Consider the following 18,752-nt stretch of genomic DNA (forward strand, 5'->3'; position numbering starts at 1 on the left):
TTTTTGTTTATATTATTATGATCATTGTATATATTATTCTCTCAGTTTTGATTATTTCTCACTGAATCCCTTCATTTAAGTCATTCCATAATTCTGAAGATCCTTCATATTCAGTGTTTCCTATAAAAAAAAAAATAGTGATTCATATGCATACAATTTTAAAGCAGCTATGAGCCCTGTTAATTTATCCAGTTCTTTGGGAAAATAATTTTGAATTAAAGGAAAAAGTCAATTTACAGTTCTTGTCTTTGACCTAGTTATTGTAGGGGCATATATCTGAAGGACATAAAAGATAGAAACCAAGATCTAGTTCTGAAAAATTTATAATTTATAATATCATCTTTTTAAGGTATCAAAGGAATGACAGAATAATGTGTTATGTGTTGTGATGGGAGGAAGAGATAGATCAGGAAGTAGAGGGAAGGTTTTTTGTTTGTTTGTTTTAAGGCATCAATAAAACCAAAGAAGAATAAAATAGCATTTATTAAATTTTTTAAAAGTCCTCCAGGCTCTAAATCCCATAATTCTAAATACAAACTGAAATTAAATTTAGTCTGTATTTCATGTCTATTCTAGAATTTGAAGGGGGGAAAAAGGGAATTAACCATGCTGGCTATATTTTCATATGTTGTTGAGCCTAAGTTGGACTGTACAAGTAAACTTAGCTAAATATACTTAAAATCCTAAGTCGGTTACTGATCATTTTTCTAAATTTAGAACATAAAGAATATTGTTCCTTATATAATAAATCTTTAATTTTTAAATTTAAATCTTCCAAAATTATCTATTTTGATAATACTAAAATACTCATTTCTTTTCTGTATGGTGGTTATTTCTATTTTTTTTTATTTTATTTGGGTTTTTTTTGTTTGTTTGTTTTTATAGGACAATAAATTGAATTCTTTTTAACTGTACTCCTAGTATCTAGCACCATATATTGAATATTGTAGACACAATGCTATTTAAAAAAATAATTGATGCAGGAATTATATTGAAAACAAATTGGGATTTCAAAAAAGAAGAAGAGAGAGGCAGAGAGAGAAAAAGTTATAAAGACAGGCACAAAAATAGAGACAGAGAGTGACCGAAATAGAAGAGAGATACAGCTGACACAGAAAGACAGAGAGGTAGAAACAGACAGATATAGAGACAGAGACACAGATAAAGATACAAAAACAGAGATACAAAAAGACAGACACAAAGATAGAGGCAGAAACAGAGACAGAGACACAGATAAAAGATACAAAGACAGAGACAGAGAAAGTGAGAAATACAGAGTCAGAGACACAAAAGACAGATACAAAATCAGAGAGAGAGAAGCAGAAACAGAGAGACAGCAGAGAGAGAGACAGATATAGAGATAGAGACACAGATAAAGATACAAAAAACAGAAAGACACAAAAACAAAGATAGAGAGAGGCAGAAACACAGAGAAAGACAGAGACAAATATAGAGATAGAGACACAGGTAAAGATACAAAGACAGACAATAAGAGAGAGAGACAGATATAGGGTAAGAGACACAGAGAGATAAAGATACAGAGATTCAGAAAGACAGACAAAGAGAGAGAGACGCAGAAACAGAGAAGTTTGTGATGGTCTGCTTTCCTTATCCCCACCCCACACACATATGTCTGTGCACTCATATGCCCACGTCCATATAGATCTGCAATTCCATATGAACACAAACTTTTCCACGTCTCCCTCCCCTGATGTCTGAACTGCAAAAGCCATTTGGAGCTGTTCTGAATTTCTAACTCCCAAGTTCAATTTGACTCCTGGCTGGGTTCAGACTCCTTCGTGGGTAACATATTTTACAGCCCTCTAGGGATGATGTGAGAATAATTTGGTGGTAATTAGTCACAGAGATGGATCTCTCCGTCAGTAGGTGCTCAGTTTGAACTGAACATCTTTCTTTTTTTGTCAGATTGTTGGCTGTGACCACCAGCTGGGAAGCACCGTCAAGGAAGATAGCTGTGGAGTCTGCAATGGAGACGGTTCCACCTGCCGGCTGGTCAGAGGGCAGTACAAATCGCAGCTCTCAGCAACCAAACGTAAGCAGGGACTTGATCTTCCCTGGGATGGACCTCTTGGTGCTTGACTTGCAGCATACTTTCTCCTGGTTTGTGGCAGATGTTAAGCTATAGTTGAGAATAAAATGGGAAATGAACTCATTAGACATTTAGGAGAACCCTTTTCTGCAGTAACAACAGCCTGGTTTGGTAGACTTGGGAAGGCTAAAGCCAGCAGATCAAATGGGATGAAGGGGAAAAAAAAAAAACATTTGTATAGTGCCTACTATATACCAGACATTTTACTTTACAAAAACTTGTATTTTACAAGTACTTTATACTTTTCAAAAATCATTTCAGGTGAACAACTGAAGAAAGGACATGTTTTTCTTCCACTATGGGTCAATACCAAAGAAGTCAAGTTTCCTAGTGGAAGACTTAGCTTTAGTTTATTCTATCCTATTCTATTTTAAGCCTACAAAAATCAAAGGTAGATGAGCACCTAACTTTCATCTGTTACTCTAAGAAGTTATAGCATGCTATATACCCTAGCAAATCATCTTGGTAGATGGGCTAAACCAAGTCAAAGGTAACCAACAAGCCTCAGACCTATCAATGACTTGGAGAGGGGGGATATCTACCCCAAGCATGTGAAAACTTCTGGTGGAATGGACCAATGAAGACAATTTGCTCCAATGACTATAAAGGCAGCTGAAGTCAGAGCCTATTAGAGGAGCCAAGGCCAGCCACTGCATCTTGGTCTTTCCCATTCTGGCTTTTGTCCTGACACTGAATTTCAGTTACTCTGAGAGTAAGCTGAGAACTTTATGTAACTCTGTTTTGCCTTAATTCACACATAAGTCAAGATATCATTCCATGATGTTATTCCTTCTCTTTGAAATGAAGGACAAACAATAGTCCTAACCTATCCTATTCACCTAAAACTTATTCCTAAAAGATTATATTATATATTATATTATAAAAGATTATATTTATAATTATAAGATTATAATATTACATATTATAATATCTATATATGGTTAGTCTCAAAAAAGTGGATTAGACAGAGTAGTGTGAACAATCACCTTGAATCCAACACCATCATTGGGAAAACAAAAAGCAATAATCTAATGATGATATGACATATTCTTAAATTTAATAGTGGAAGTAAGAGGTTGGCAATGAAGTTTAATCAATTCTATCTCCTGGTAATTTAGAACAAATTATATAGTTCATCTTTCAGAGAACCTATGGAGGAAGTAAAGGAATCTTAAGAGGGTAAGACAGCTGCTCTCACCCACTTTGAACCTAACAAGGATAGAGTACCCTGCTCTTATATTTCTGTTAACAAAGTGCTTACTTTTAGGTGAATCCAAATTAATTGGTTTAATGAATGAGATATGAATGTCCATTCTAAATATATACAACAAGTAGTTCTTAATCTTCCACTTGAAGACTTCCAAAGAGGAGGAAACTATGACTCTCTTTTTATATTTTTTAAAAGAATTTTTAACATTCATTTTTTAAATTTCAAGCTTCAAATTCTTTCCCTCCCTCCAGAGTCTCCTTGACCCATTGAAAAAACAAATAATACATAATACTCAATATATATGTGAAGTCATGTTAAATATATTTCATATGTCATGTTCCAAAAAGAAAAAGCAAGAAAGATAAAGTGCTCTTGTCCTCCCCCCCTTTTTTTAAACCCTGTCCCTCCTCAAAAGGCTGTTTTGCTTCTTACCACTGCCTCCCTTAGTCTACCTTCACATTTACCATACTTCTCTGTTGGATAAGATAGCTTTCTATAACCAAATGAATTTGTGTGTGTGTGTGTGTGTGTGTGTGTGTGTGTGTGTGTGTGTGTGTGTGTGTGTGTATTCTTTCTTCTTTGAACCAGTTCAGATGAAAATGAAGTTCAAGCATTTCATGCCTCTTTTTATGTGAGATAATTTTCCCCATTCTTCCTCAGCATTCTATTAAAAGTAGATCTTTCTTTCTTATCATTTCCTTATTTTTGAGATCATCACAACATAATCAATTCTAATCAACAACGCTAATGTTCTCGGTCCATATAGACTCCCAACTACCCTAATAATTAATGATAAAGTTGTCATGAATTTACATGTATAGTGTGTGTTTGTGTATGTATATGTATATAAATATATAATCTATATATGTATTATACATTTATGTACAATCTACTTACATAAATATATATATATATACATATATATGCATATATGAATACACATATCTCCCCATATAGGAATATATAAACAGTTTAAGTCCCTTATGATTTCCCTTTCCTATTTAATTTTTTATACTTCTCTTGTCTTGTATTCAAAAGTCAAATTTTCTTTTCACCTCTGCTCTTTTTACCAGAAATGCTTGAAAGTCCTCTATTTCATTAAATATTCATTATCCCCTTGAAGAATTATATTAAATTTTGCCAGGGAGGTTATTCCTACTTGCATTCCTAGCTCCTTTGCTTTCTGGGATATCATCTTCTAAGCTTTCTATTCCTATATAGGGCTAGATACAAAATCTTGTATGACCCTGACTGTGCCTCCATGGTATGTGAATAGTTTCTTAGCTGTTTTCAATATTTTCTCCTTTCTGGGAGTTCTGGAATTTGGCTACAATAATTTTGGAAGTTTTCATTTTGGGATCTCTTTCAGGAGATGATCCATTCAATTTATGTTTTTCTCTGATTCTCAGATATTGGGGCAGTTTTTCTTGATAATTTCTTGAAATATAATATCTAGGCTCTTTTTTTAAATCATGGTTTTCAGGTAGTTCAATAACTCTTAAAATATCTTTCCTCAATCTATTTTCAAGGTCACTTATTTTTCTGATGAGGTTATTTCATGTTTTTTTTCTATTTTTTTCCCATTTTAAAAAACTTTTCTTTTTGATTTCTTGATAGCTCAGTCATTAGAATCCACTTGACCAGTTCTAATTTTTAAAAAATTATTGTCCTCCTTGAGATATTTTTACCTCTTTTTTTCCATTTGGTCAATTCTGCTAAGGAGTTATTTTCTTCAGTATTATCTCTTATTGAGCTACTAATTCTCTCTTTTAAAATTTTTTTAAAATATATTTTAAAAATATTTATTTATTTGTTAATTTTGCTGAGGCAATTGGGGCTAAGTGACTTGCCCAGGATCACACAGCTAGGAAGGGTTAAGTGTGAACTCAGGTCCTCCTGACTTCAGAGCTAATACTCTATCCACTGTGCTATCTAGTTGCCCCTGCTAATTTTCTTTTCATAATCTTCTTGTATTGTTCTTATTTCCTTTCCTAGTTTTTTCTCCTTTTGATTTGATTTTAAAAATCACTTTTTACTCTTTAAAAATATATATATTTCTTTAACTCTTCTAAGAATTTTTGTTGAGTTTATATTCAAACTGCCTTATTCTTTGAGAATTTCCTAATGAATATTTTCTGAGATTGGGTCTCGGGCTTTCCTATTACGATAGTCGGTTTTATAGCCAGGTTTTATTTTTAGTCATTTCATCACTTTTACTATTTCTTGACTTTGCATTTTGCATTAAAAGTGAGATCTTTGCTCAACTTGACAGGTTGGGAGGGAGCATACTATCCTGAGCTTCAGATGCTTTTTCACCTTTCTGTTTTCACAGTTAATTCTGGGGGGGTCTGTAAGTTTTCAATGCTTCCAAGTTAGTGGGATATGGAGAAAGGTATTAACATTGCTATCCTTATCTTCATTCTTGTCAAGCTTCTCTCTTTTCAACCTGGAACTGCTACCAGAAACTAGGGCTCCTGAGATTTTTTCCACCTTGAAAGCTCAACCAGGGGCCCTGCTACCTTGTGACTGCAAGCACTCTTCTCTGATATGGAACTGGGTAATGAGCAATGGAGTTTCCAAGCAACACCCAGTCTTCCACCCATATTTTCCTAAACAATCCCTTGGTAGTAAAAATTGCAGGAGTTGTTGCATTGCCTGCAAGGCCCAGTGCTGGTTTTAGCAAAATAGTAAGCTCTAGGCCAGGTCCCCCCAGATTTCTCTTTCTGACATCCTAAATTTTCTTGGGCTAGAAAAATATCTCATTATGTTAATCATGCTGCTCCAAGATTCAATTTTAGTATTTTAAAGGTTTTTTGAGGTGAACATTGGGAAAGTTTGGCTGGAATGTTCCCTCTACTCTGATATCTAAGCTTTACCCTCATACCCAAAACCTCTTGAAGGAGCCTATTAGACTTTTGGACAGATCTAATTCTAAGGAAATTTCTTCTGATCTGAGGGATCAGCTTCTGTTATCCATTTTCATTCTGTCATTTTCAGTGCAAAAGGTCCTTCTCCTTTACAGAGAAAATAAGAATTTTAAATCTCTGCCTTATTTCTATTTTTCAGTAATCATCCTTTCTATTTCATGCAATAGTCTTATTTCTTCTTTGCTTTTTTTTTTTTTTTCTGTTCCTAATAAAGCAAAATCACATACACAAAAAATCCCCTACCATATTAGGCTTTCTGTCAATCTCAACTCATTCTAAGTTTTACCACACCTGACGTTATTATTGTTGGAACAGATTGTCTTCATATTCATCCTCTTGCTTATATATTCTGTTTGTATTTTTTTTTAAGATTAAGTCTTCTTATCTTGCTCAAGCTGGAAGTAGAGTGACTACTCATGGATCACTCATTGCTGCTGATCAGTGTGAAAACTTTGACCTTTTCCATTTCCAGGTTTGGCTTCAGATATGGCTCTTGATTCCCAGAATCTAACCATTATTGGTGCCAGATACCTGACCTACTTTAGCCCTACTGCAGCTCAGAAGTAGTAATGTCAAGCAATGCCACTGGTCTCAGCCTCTCAAATAGTAGGGATTATATGTATGTAACCATGCCCTGTTATGTGTATCTTTATTTTTTTTTAGTTCTAAACTGATTAGTGAGTTTCTTGTACATCCACAAAGTAGCAAAAGATTAAAATCAAGGTTCTTGGATCCCAAATTCAGCATGCTTTCCACTATACTTCTCTCTCACTAGAATTGTATATATTGTGTTTTTAGTAGCTGCATACAGGCCTCTTCAAGAATCATCAATAGGGAGTAGCCACTATCTCTTTCTATAGATCTTATTGTGTCCTAAATACATGGCATGGATCCAGAATGATGATGGGTCTCTCTATGGTTATTTGCAGATTAACAACTAGTCATAAGACATGAACTCAATAAATACGATACAATTTCAATTTTTTTTAAAGGTATATAGGAGAGGTGAAAGGGGAAGGAGTAATTGATAGAACAGGTGGCCCCTGGCTGGGGACACTGGCATGGAGGAAGTGACCTCAAGTTATACCTTTTAACAAGTAGATATTATGGACAGCACATACAAATGTGTGGGGACTGAAAAGAGAATATTCATATGATTACAGCATAGAGACAGGAAAGGGAATTATGTGAAATAAAACTGAAAAAACATTAGGGATACAGATTTGGAGAGTTTGGTTTTAATGTCAGATTATAGACCCTACAGCCTCTGAAAGGTTTTGATCACAGGAGGAAACTGAGTCCCAGCAATTGCTACAAAGTCATATCCAAAGGTGTCAAACATGCAGCCCAAGAGCTAGACTAAAATGAAATGTTTAACAAAATAATACAATAAAATGTAAATAATGCTAATTTTTGGTTTTCTAAATCAATATACAACCCACAGGTATCTGTTTCCATTTGAGTTTGATAGTGTACCATCATCTAGTCTTTCTGTTTGCAAAAGGTATTGTGCTGATTGTGTATATACTATATACTATATACTATATATAGTAAGGCAGATACTCCTGGAAGAGATCTATAATCACTTAAAGAAGTTTAATCTGTGCATCCACATAGCAAAGTTCAAATGGATGAAGAATGTCTATTGTCTTTATTTTAACATGGATTTGAATGGATACCTGAAAGAGCTTGTCCTATTATAAATTCTTAACACTGTGTCTGGCATTTTGTAAATGTTTAATAAAAGTTTATTGATTGATATACATAAATCTACACATATATCTATAACTATATAAGAAATATCTATAGAAATTGATCTCTACAGATCTAGTTGGGACAGGCAATACAGAGGAACATTAAGTTGGATCCAGGAGGAACAGAGCAAGCCACATTACTTTGGGGAAATTCTGAAGCCCCTTAACTGATCCCAAGTTTCTGAAAAGAGCCAAGACCCATCTTTTCAATGTTAACATTCTACCAGAGATGTAATAAAATGTCTCTGCATTTAGGAAATGAGTGTAACGCCATGGGCAGACACAAGAGTATAAGCAGGTTACAACATATAAGCAACGTAAAACTCTGAATAATAGGAGTAAGAGAAGGAATTGTAGGATAAAAAGAATAGATGGGTTAGTCACATGGCAAGAACAAGAAATGAACAAAAGTATAAAAAGAACAGTACTCCTAAGGTTCCATAGGGTTCCTATTCTCTGACTCCTATGAAATAAATGTTTTGAATAGATGAGAAAAGATCCAATTTTATCATTATTATTTGTTTTGTGGTATGTAAGAATAAAGCTTCTTGATTAAATATTCATAGGCATTGAACTCTACACTGTTCCTTAGGAACCTTGAAAGTCACATATTAATAAAGGTATCTTGCCTTTACATGACATCTAATTCTAATGCTCTTACTATTCCTGTGATTCTATGTTTTTATCAAGGGGAGCCCTCTCCTCAACCATGCAGACTGCAAACTACCCCAATAGGTTGCATAGATCCTATAATGATCACAAAGAAATTTTTATCCAACCCAATTTTTAAGAAGTTATTTTTTTGAATTGGACAATCTTCCTTTTATTTTTTTCTTATCCACCACATGTCTATCTTCTTCTCTGTCTCTTCACTCCCCGTTTAGGAGCATGAAAACTAAAGTATTTGCTCTGATATTCATAATAGAGGATCGTTTGTGAGTTTGGTGGCATGAAAGACCAAAACTAAGTTGGCCAGACCCAGAAGGAAAAACATTAAACAGACAGAGCATCATAGAATGTTTTTCATCTGCAAATACCTAAATGAAGTATACTGTAGGGGAGACTTTCATTGAATAAATTATATCATATAAAACCTGATGATTGCATATCATGATAAAATGCAATTGTTCCCTTACCTTAGTACTAGATGTCTTCAGGACCAAATGATTTATGCCAATAAAGCACAGCCTGAACATAAAACACAGCAAAATCTATAGCAGATGGTGAACTAGCCCACTCATTTATATTTCTTCCATGCTAGAAGACCCCTACACCTCATATTTACAAACTGAGAAGTGACCCATGGGCAGGTTGGAGATTAGCCTGCCACGTGAATCTGATTGTATAAATATGCAGCTCACCATTCCAGGAGGCTTAGAAAGTGCTCTGCTATGTCCTTTCCTTGTGGTCTGCCAAAAGTCACCAAGAGCTTTGTTTTCTCCAAGCCTCAAGCACATTAAGTGTTCCCCACATTGAATTTATTTTCTATCTGAATTTATAGAATTGTATTTTTTTTCTCTTTGTACTATCAGACCACAGTGGAATATAGAAAGAAAAAAATGGGGAGATGAGAGAAAAAGAGAGGGTGTAGAAAGTGGGTTATGAAGAGTGCCAGAGAAAAAAAGAAATTGAGGGATCCTTAAAAATAATTATTGCATCCTAAAAAAAAAAAAAAGAAAAGAAAAGATTAAAATGTAGCCCACTCTAAGTTTTAAGAAGAAATAATTGTGTTTATATTCAGTCTTTTCCTTTCTACCCATTCCTTTCCTCTGAATTCCCAACACAAAAATCCAAATTAATTTCAGAACACATATTTTATTTCAAGCTCTTGAAATTAGTTCCATATTTGTGTAATACTAATTATATATTTTCATAATGCCTTATTTTGGCACCAGGACCAACACTGGGTAAAATTGTGATACAGAACAATTTTGATTCTTCCTTTTCTAGATTCCTTTTCACTGTGACTTCCCCTTCTCTAGAAACCCCTTTTTCATTACCTGCCTTTCTGTTTCTCTTACACACACACACACACACACACACACACACACACACACACATGTACATATGCACGCGCACACATTGTTCAGGGTCCTTATGTCCCTTTAACAGTTCATTTTCAATACTTGTTCCCAGAAAAGAACCAAATGATCCCCTTCACCCTGATAAATACAAAGAAGCTTAGTATATTATTTTTAGAGATATCTACATTCTAAAAATGAGTAGAAGTCCCTGTTTGGTTTAAGTCAAAGGAAATAAAATTTACTGTAGATACTAGATGGCTAAATTGGAGAGGTGTATTTTCCTTAAGCTGATCTTTTGTAGGTCACCTATTCCTGAGCATTGTTCCTGGAGGTGGTTTGTCAGAAAAGATATAGCATCAGGAATACAGAAATCTCAATTCTTTGTACTAATAGCTCATGTTTCCCTCGAGCTTTGCATTTTACCAAGTACTTTACCCAGGATAAATCTGTAATCATAAATTGTTATCCCCATTTTGTAGATTAAGAAATTGTAGAGTTATCATATTGAAGAAGGATTAAATTTGTTTCACTAGCCTTCAGAAGTGAGAACTTGGAGTAACAGGTTTAAAAATTTATGAACATACAGATTTCAGTTCAACATCAGGGGGAAATTCTTTGACAATTATAAATGTATAAAAGTAGGATGGGCTACCTCAGGAAGTAGTAAATTTACCATCAGTGAAATCTTCAGAAATCCCCATCAGGGATGTTACAGAAGGGATTCCGGACTAGGGTTGAATTAGCTGAAATTAATGCTCCCTTACAAGTCTTTTTGTTGCTTTGCCCAGTTATTCCAGTCATGTCTGACTCTTCCTGACCCCCATTTGAGATTTTCTTGGCAGAGATTTTGGAGTAGTTTGCCATTTTCTTCTCCAGCCCATTTTACAGATGAGAAAGCTGAGTTAAGGGATTAAGTGATTTGCCTAGGGACACAAAGCAAGTAAGTATCTAAAATAATATTTAAACTCATGATGATGAGTATTCCCTCAGTCCAAGCCTGGTACTCTATCCATCTTGCCATTTAGCTGCCCAAGAGTTTAGGTTAGCTTCTGTTCACATAACTAGTAAGTGACATAGCCAGGACCCAAAGCCATGTTTTCCAGTGCCAGTTCCAAATCCCTTTCCCCTATATCAGACTTCCTCTGATAGGCAAATTTAGTAAGTTTTGAGTTTGGACTGAATTCCCTAGCAAAACCTTTCCCTCTTCTCTCTTTATTGGTTAATAGGAGCAGTTAGGAGGCATAGGGGATAAAATGCTGAGCCTGGACTCAGGGAGAATTAATCTGTCCTCACATACTTACTAACTATGGCTCTGGCAAGTTAATGAATTTCTGTCTGCCTCAGTTTCCTCAAATATAAAATGGAGATAATGATGGCATTTATCCTCCAGAGTTGTTTCAAGTTTCAGATGAGGTAGTATTTATTTGTAAAGTATTTAGCATAGTGTCTGGCATTGTGTTAAAAATTGCTTTAAAATTATTTTCTTCCTTCTTTCCTTCCTTTCTTCCTTTTGGTTGTTCCTTGCTTCCTTCTCTTTACTAGTAGCTCTGGACTTATAGTTATTAATTTAATACTACTTCTAGCATGCTGTCAATATTCTCTGGAGTGGTAAATAGCTCTTGTCCCAGTTCTGCCATTACCCAAGATCTGTGTGACCTCATCACTTTTCTGGGTTTTATTTTCAGCAGCTGTCAAAGGAGGAAGTTGGAATCAATAATTGTTAAATTCCCACTCCAGTTCTAAAATTTTTCCATTCCAATAATTGCTAGAATTAAAATTGTATCACCAATGGCAATGTTCAGAATTAATAGTTATAATAATACTATAATAGTTGTTATTATTAATAATAATAATCATTGCTTAACTTTATTTGGAAGTGGGATTGAACCAAACAACTCCTATACTTAAAATGGACCAATATTAAGTAAGTCTTTTGAGAATCCTTCAGGAAAAGTTCAGTCCATCTGCTTATCTTGATATATCAGATAAATATACTATTATGCTGAGGCACTCTGGATCTCATCTGTTAGGTTAGGTCAGATAGGCAAGGTCTTTCCCTGAGATTGAACACTGGCTTCAATGTATTTCAAGTATGTGAAATAATTTTCCCCATCCTGCTTCTCCTTTCTCTCTCCCCATTAGTATATTCTTACTCTTTTCCTCCCTTTCCATTCTTCTTTTAAGATCACCAGACTATAGTTTGGTCTTTTGTCTAACTGACTCTTGATGATAATAGGATTTGAAAGGAACACATATATCATCTCTCCATATCCCTAATGTAAGCAATTTGTCCTTGGTTAGCTCCTGATGATTATTCCTTTGTGGTGACCTTTTTATGTTTCTGTCAAATCCTGTGTTTGTATTTCAAAGTTTCTTTATGGTTCTGACTTTTTCACCACTCTTTGTGGTAGGACATTATCATTCTCATTTTATAAATGAGGAAACTGAGTCTGAGATTCTTACCCCAAGTCATCTAGGTAGTAAGCAGCAGAATTGGTTCTTTCTATTCTAAATTCAACAGTCTTTGCAGTTAAACTTACATTTACACATTAGGCTTGCTAACAGTGAGATGAAGGGGGAAATTCCCTTCCCACTCAGCCTCTCATTCCTTTTCTGTGTCCCACTGCTCTTAGAATCCCTTTTTTTTTTCTTAAACAGGAGGAAAACAAGATGCAGGAAAGAAACATGGATCTTTTCCGTAAGGAAGCGAACTTCTCTATTTTCTGCCTTGCTCTGCTTGACCTAGCAAAGGAATAGGGCCATGTCAGCATTCAGGAATAATGATCCCTTCTCTTTTCAGAAAAAAGGGCCCACTAACAGTGAGTGGGCGAAAAGGCAATGAACTGAATGTGTGCAGGACCAGAGTTTTCCTTTTACTTGCACTCTCTTTGACCTGTAGATAAACAAAGACTTCTATTTCTAGAAATCCTATTGCTCTAACTGAAATAATCATTTTTTAAAGCTTCAAAGAGAATTTCTTTATGCCTGTGCCTTAAGAGCATTGTGGGACTGATCCCAACTATTTTTTTCTTCTTTTCTTGTTCTTATATAACAAACACTCAAAACTTGTCTACCTGGAACTCACTCTTAGCGATTTGATTTTGCTTTCCCCAACTCTCTGTGATGTGAAAAACAGATCTATGAGTTTTATCAAATGAGTAAGATCTTGGATACTGAAGGAAACTTGGTAAAATCTTCATATTGTACAAACAGAGTTGAGAACCAGCTTTTGTTTTTTTAATCAAATGTGAACCATTTAACCCTAAAATACAAAATCATTTAAAGAAAAGAGGAACTCATGCAAGCAGTTGATTTTTTTTAGAAATGTCAACTGAGATTTCTTTGCAAAATGATCAATCAGCAATTTATTAGTTCCCCTTCCATGTATCAGACACTGTACTAGGTCCTGATGATATAAAGATGCAAAGTGCATGTTTTCCTGGAAAATGAATTCTGTTCTCAGAAAAATAAATGTAAGATATGTACAAAATAAATAATACACAGTGACAGGCAAAATCAGGAGAGCCCTCTTGAAGAAGGTGAAACTTGAATTGAGCCCTAAATAGATTTTAGGGGTTCCAAGAAGTGAAGGTGAAGAGAGAGAATATTCCATGTGTGGAGGACTGACAGCTTGTGCAAGGGAACAGATGGAATGTCAAATTTAGGAAAGAGTAAATAGCCAGTCTAGACAGAGTATAGAGTGTGTATGTGAAGGGAGTAACATTTAATCAGTCTGGAAAAATAGGTCTTGGTCTAATTGTAAAGAGCTTTCAATGCCAAAAAAAAAAAAAAAAGGGAGTTTGTCTTTTGTCCGGAAGATGATAGGGAATCACTTGAAACTTGTAAAGAAGCTTAAGAAAGCAATGACTTTGTCATATACTACACACACACACACCCACACACACACCCCTAAACTTACCTAGTATACCTCACAGAATTAGGATCAGTTCTCATTTTCTCCAGTGGAACATAAGTGATTTGAAGGCATGGCCTGAATTACTTTAGCATTTGTATTATCAAAGCCTGACACATAGTAGGTGCTTTATTGATACATTTTCACAGAATGAGGAGCAGCTCTTATTTTCCCCAATAGAATACAAGTGCCTCGAAGTCATGGTCAGGATCACTTCTGTATTTCTATTCCCAGAGCCTGACACATAGTAGGTGCTTTATTGATACTTCGAAGTATCAATACTCAGAAAACAGACTGCCAAACAGCATTTGAATATAGAAATAAGTTTTAAACCCAAAAGTCTTTCTCCTTCTTGAATTACTTCACATGCCCTGTAACTTTGGACAAGTGACAATCTTCCTTTCATTTTCTTCATCTGTCAAATGTAGATAAGAATACTTTTACTCCATACCTCACCAAGATGTTATCAGCATAGTGTTTCGACTCAGAATCAAGAAGACCTGGATCCTAGTTCTACTTGTGCTTCCCACTAGTTTTGTAACCTCAAACAACTCATTTAACCTCTCCAAGGCTCAGTTTTCTTGTCTTAATAGGGGAATAATAATAATAATAATACCAATAACATTTCCTGAAATTATTTTGAGAATCAAATAAGATAATGCATATTGCTATGTAGATATCAGGAACTGTGACAATTTAAAAGAATTGAAGTAATGAAAGCTTATAATATTCCTGTTTACCTCCCAGGAGCAAGTTACTATAAATTAAGTGGAAGTCTTTTTGAAAATTTTGAAACACTTCTCAGATGTAAGTTGATATTTATATTATCAGTGAAATTTAAGTAAAACTGCCTTTTGACTTTCCTTTGTTGTTGTTATTTTTCTAATGATTTCCTCAGAGTAGAAAATCATTTTAATGGACACTTTTCCTTTAAATACCCACCTTATTACAAACCTATTACAAACAAAATAAAATAAGCTATAAAGAGTAAAAGGAAAATAAGTGAACCTGCTTGTGAGGTCTTGGAAAGGGGAAAGTGTTCATTTGTACATGATGACAGATGCTGCCAGGTTAAAGCTTTTTTAAAAAGGAAAAGTTAATGGATACTTATTGTGCACCTACTGTGTACTAGAAGATAAAAAAGATACAAAAAAAGCAGGGACTATGATTCTTATTCCTTAAACACTTAGGAGACTTTGAGTGTTCTTTTGTACCGTATGTATACATATAATGTGTATGGATACACACATACACACACACGCACACACACACTTAATATAAACATATGAGCATTTACTATTATATGCGTATATATGTATACATTTGAATACATCATATTTATATGATTTCTATTAGTGAATATGTACTCATATATTTCTATTTTGAGTAGATATTTATAAATTCTAACATTCATATATTTTTTCTCTTTGCCTCCTTTTTTTCATTTTCTCTTATTCTTCTTCCAACTAAAATTAAAAAGTAATTCTTAGAGACTTATGTGGATCCCACAGTGGTTCAGTGATTTCTTTATAGTAACACAGCTAATAAATGTCAGAACATGGCAAAATCAGCTCTATCTACATCAAATCATGCTACTTTTCTCATCACAGACATTATAAACTAAAGTTATGGGACAGTCTAAAGTAAATTCTATTTTAATTGGAAACAAAATCTGAAATGAAAAGTTGAAAGTTCCCTTTTTGAAGGAAGAGAGGAAAAAAGAAAGAGAAAAGGAAAGAAAACAAAGAAAGAAAGGGAGAGAGAGGCAGAAAAGAAAGTGAGAAAGAAAGAGAGAAAAAGAAAGTGAGAGAGATGAAGAGAGAGGGAGAAAGGGGAAGGAAAGAAGGAAGAAAGAAAGGGAAGGAAGGAAAAGGAAGGAAGGAAGGAAGGAAGGAAGGAAGGAAGGAAGGAAGGAAGGAAGGAAGGAAGGAAGGAAGGAAGGAAGGAAGGAAGGAAGGAAGGAAGGAAGGAAGGAAGGAAGGAAGGAAGGAAGGAAGGAAGGAAGGAAGGAAGGAAGGAAGGAAGGAAAAACAGTGATTATTAGGGAACAGTAACTTGAGGGAAGGAAAGTTGGGGAGATAGTTTTTCATACCTTAACTAATTTCATTTTCAAATATTAAATAAAAAGAACTTAGGACCCCAAATTGATAATCTGTGCATCCATGTATAAATCTGTCCTATTTTGTTTCTTTCCAGTTGATGATACCGTGGTTGCCGTTCCCTATGGAAGCAGACATGTTCGCCTTGTCTTAAAGGGACCTGATCATTTGCGTAAGTCATCTGAATAATTGTCTTCTTAAAATAATCAGCTACAACATTCTCTTTGTTCCTCCATTTGTGATCAAGTTTTAAGTTTATTTTTTCTTCCCACCAGAAACTAAAATACAGAAATAACAAATCTTTCAGCTCTACTATATATAATACTAATTGTGTTTTGTCTGATTCGTTTCATGCTAGAAATCTCTGGGGTAGTTATTTCAAATCACATTGATAACAAAGAATATTGTATATACACAACCATATGAAATGTTTCTTTTTTTCCTAAGTAGAGTGTAACTATGATCTATGTCTGTCTGTCTTTCTGTCTGTCTCTGTCTTTCTCTCCCCTCCATCCCTTTTCTCTGTCTCTATTTTTCCTTCTTTCCCTTTTTTTACCTAATTTCTTCATTTTTTTTATATTCTTACAGTTTAGAGGAACATAAAATAAGCATATGAGTTTCTAACCCATAACATCTAAGGGAAATAATTCAATTCAGCAAATAATTTTGAGAATCTACTGTGAAATTCAACTTATCAAGTTAAGTCAATGAGCATTTATTAAGCACTTACTTAAGAGTAGCACCATACAATCCTGATATCCTAAGTTAGCAATAGTTAGTTAAATCCAAGTATAGGCATAATGTTTATAATTTCCAATACTAAATGATAGCGTTTCCTCATCAAAGCTTTTTCACTTCACTGAAAGACTTGAACATTCAGGTTTGGTCTTTTAACTATAAAGGACCTTAAAAAAAATGTTTTCTTCTTTTAAATTTATGACCATTTAGATGTAGAGCTGTGAATTATAAGCATGAAATTATAGGATATAACCAGGAAGAGGAGGGGCAGGGAGAATATCCTAAGGTTTTCTTTAAAGTTCAGTTTGACTGAAATTTTTCACTTTAACTGGTCCCGTGGGAATTCCTGATCAGCTTCACTGTGGTTTATTCTCTCTTCCCAGTAAATGATCTATCTTTTGTTATCTCCTACACACATGTACATGCAACTGACTTAAGTAGCAAACATTATTTTTCGGCCATTTAGTTTGGATGAAATCATTTTGAGAAACAAGCATGATAAAGATAAATAAGAACTCCTAAGAGTAAAACAAGAAAACCAACTACAGTGCTCTCTATTAAAATACAAATGAAAATGTCTGATGGTAGTAGTAGTGAGAAGCAAAATTGCTTTGAATCTGTAGTTGCCTTTATAGTATGAGAAAGAATAGAAACTTAAGCATAACTGAAGCAGGCTGGTCTCTCATCTCTTCAGAAACCAGATTTCATTTCTAGCTCTGCACTACTCCATAAAATACACTGTTCCCATGTCAAAGGATTATATATGTGCGTGTGAATATAGCTGTTCAAACGTTTCTTTTTCCCTTTTGAGAATAGAGCAGTGTTGACTGCCGGCTCACTGCCGGTGTAGCAGCCACACTCAAAAACAGTACTTTTCTGGGCAGTGCACACTAAAATAAAATATCCAAGCCAAGGTCATCAGAAATTGAGGAAGAAGCTGGCTCCACTCAAAAGCAGTGAGTCCAAAGGAAAGGTCTAAAGTGAATATTTTAGAATAGCTATAAAGGTACTATGAAACTGGAAATCTAAGCAATTTAGCTTAATCAGTCAAGTGACCCAAAAGTTTAAAAAGCTAATCATATTTAAAGAAGACAAAAAAGTAAAATTAAACCTGCTAAATCCTTTATTTCAGCACAATGAGTTCTTGTTGAAAATTCAAGCATTATTTCTAAGGAGTACTCCTCCCTCTCTCCCTCTTCTTACCCCCTGCCATCATTTTTGGATATTGCATAGCAAAAATGAATGTCTGAGTAAGCAACACTGGGTTCCTCCTTCATTCTTTCCCTCCCTACTCCCAGAAGCTGATCTACTTTTGGCAGAGTCTGAAGTATTTAGGTCCAGATTGGAATAGATGCAGATGGATTGGCCAGGTTCTGGGTCATCTTCCTGAAAGAGTCTCAGGAAGCCAATTTGGTCCCATAGCCAGAGGAGCCTAAGACTTCCAAGGCTAGGCCAGAACCAGCTTCTGTTATAAGACCAATGATATTAATTAGTTGGATAAAGGCCAGAGGACATGCTTATCAAATATGTAGATGATACAAAATTGGGGGAAAGGACTAATGCATATTGTTTACATGTTGTCTCTAATACCATCAGGATTCAAAAAGAAATTATTTTAGGGCTCTAAGGATGGACCTAAATTAACAAAAAGAAATTTAAATGGAACTTATATGAAGATATAATATGTATCTAAAAGAATTGTCCTTTCCCTGATTTTATCTTAAGTTGTAAAATTAGCTATACAAATAGATGGGGAAGAAGACATGGCTTAATTGGAAGTCAAGTAAAAAAGATCTAGTCCATGTAACGATTTGGAAAAAACAAAAAACCTTTAAAACAATTATGCTTTATTGGTGTCTAAGATAAGAGAGGTTGTAGTCCTGTTTTTTCTGTCCTGATCAAACCCAATCTGCAATATGTCATTCAGTTCTCAGGAGACTGGACTCCCCCAAGGCAATCAATTAATTGGTACTATCA

General features: G+C 34.7%; 1 protein-coding gene across 2 annotated transcripts in view; it reads left to right on the top strand.

Annotated features, from left to right (window-relative positions):
• ADAMTSL1 (ADAMTS like 1) overlaps positions 1-18,752 on the top strand; it is a 380,756-nt gene that overhangs the window by 132,745 nt on the left and 229,259 nt on the right. For both annotated transcript variants that reach the window (XM_074282966.1, XM_074282967.1), the window contains exons 5-6: positions 1,927-2,053; positions 16,135-16,209. In XM_074282966.1, coding sequence (XP_074139067.1) covers positions 1,927-2,053; positions 16,135-16,209 — 202 coding nt within the window. The remainder of the gene's footprint in view (positions 1-1,926; positions 2,054-16,134; positions 16,210-18,752) is intronic.

Source organism: Sminthopsis crassicaudata, chromosome 1, assembly GCF_048593235.1.
Source record: "Sminthopsis crassicaudata isolate SCR6 chromosome 1, ASM4859323v1, whole genome shotgun sequence".
Classification (NCBI taxonomy): domain Eukaryota; kingdom Metazoa; phylum Chordata; class Mammalia; order Dasyuromorphia; family Dasyuridae; genus Sminthopsis; species Sminthopsis crassicaudata.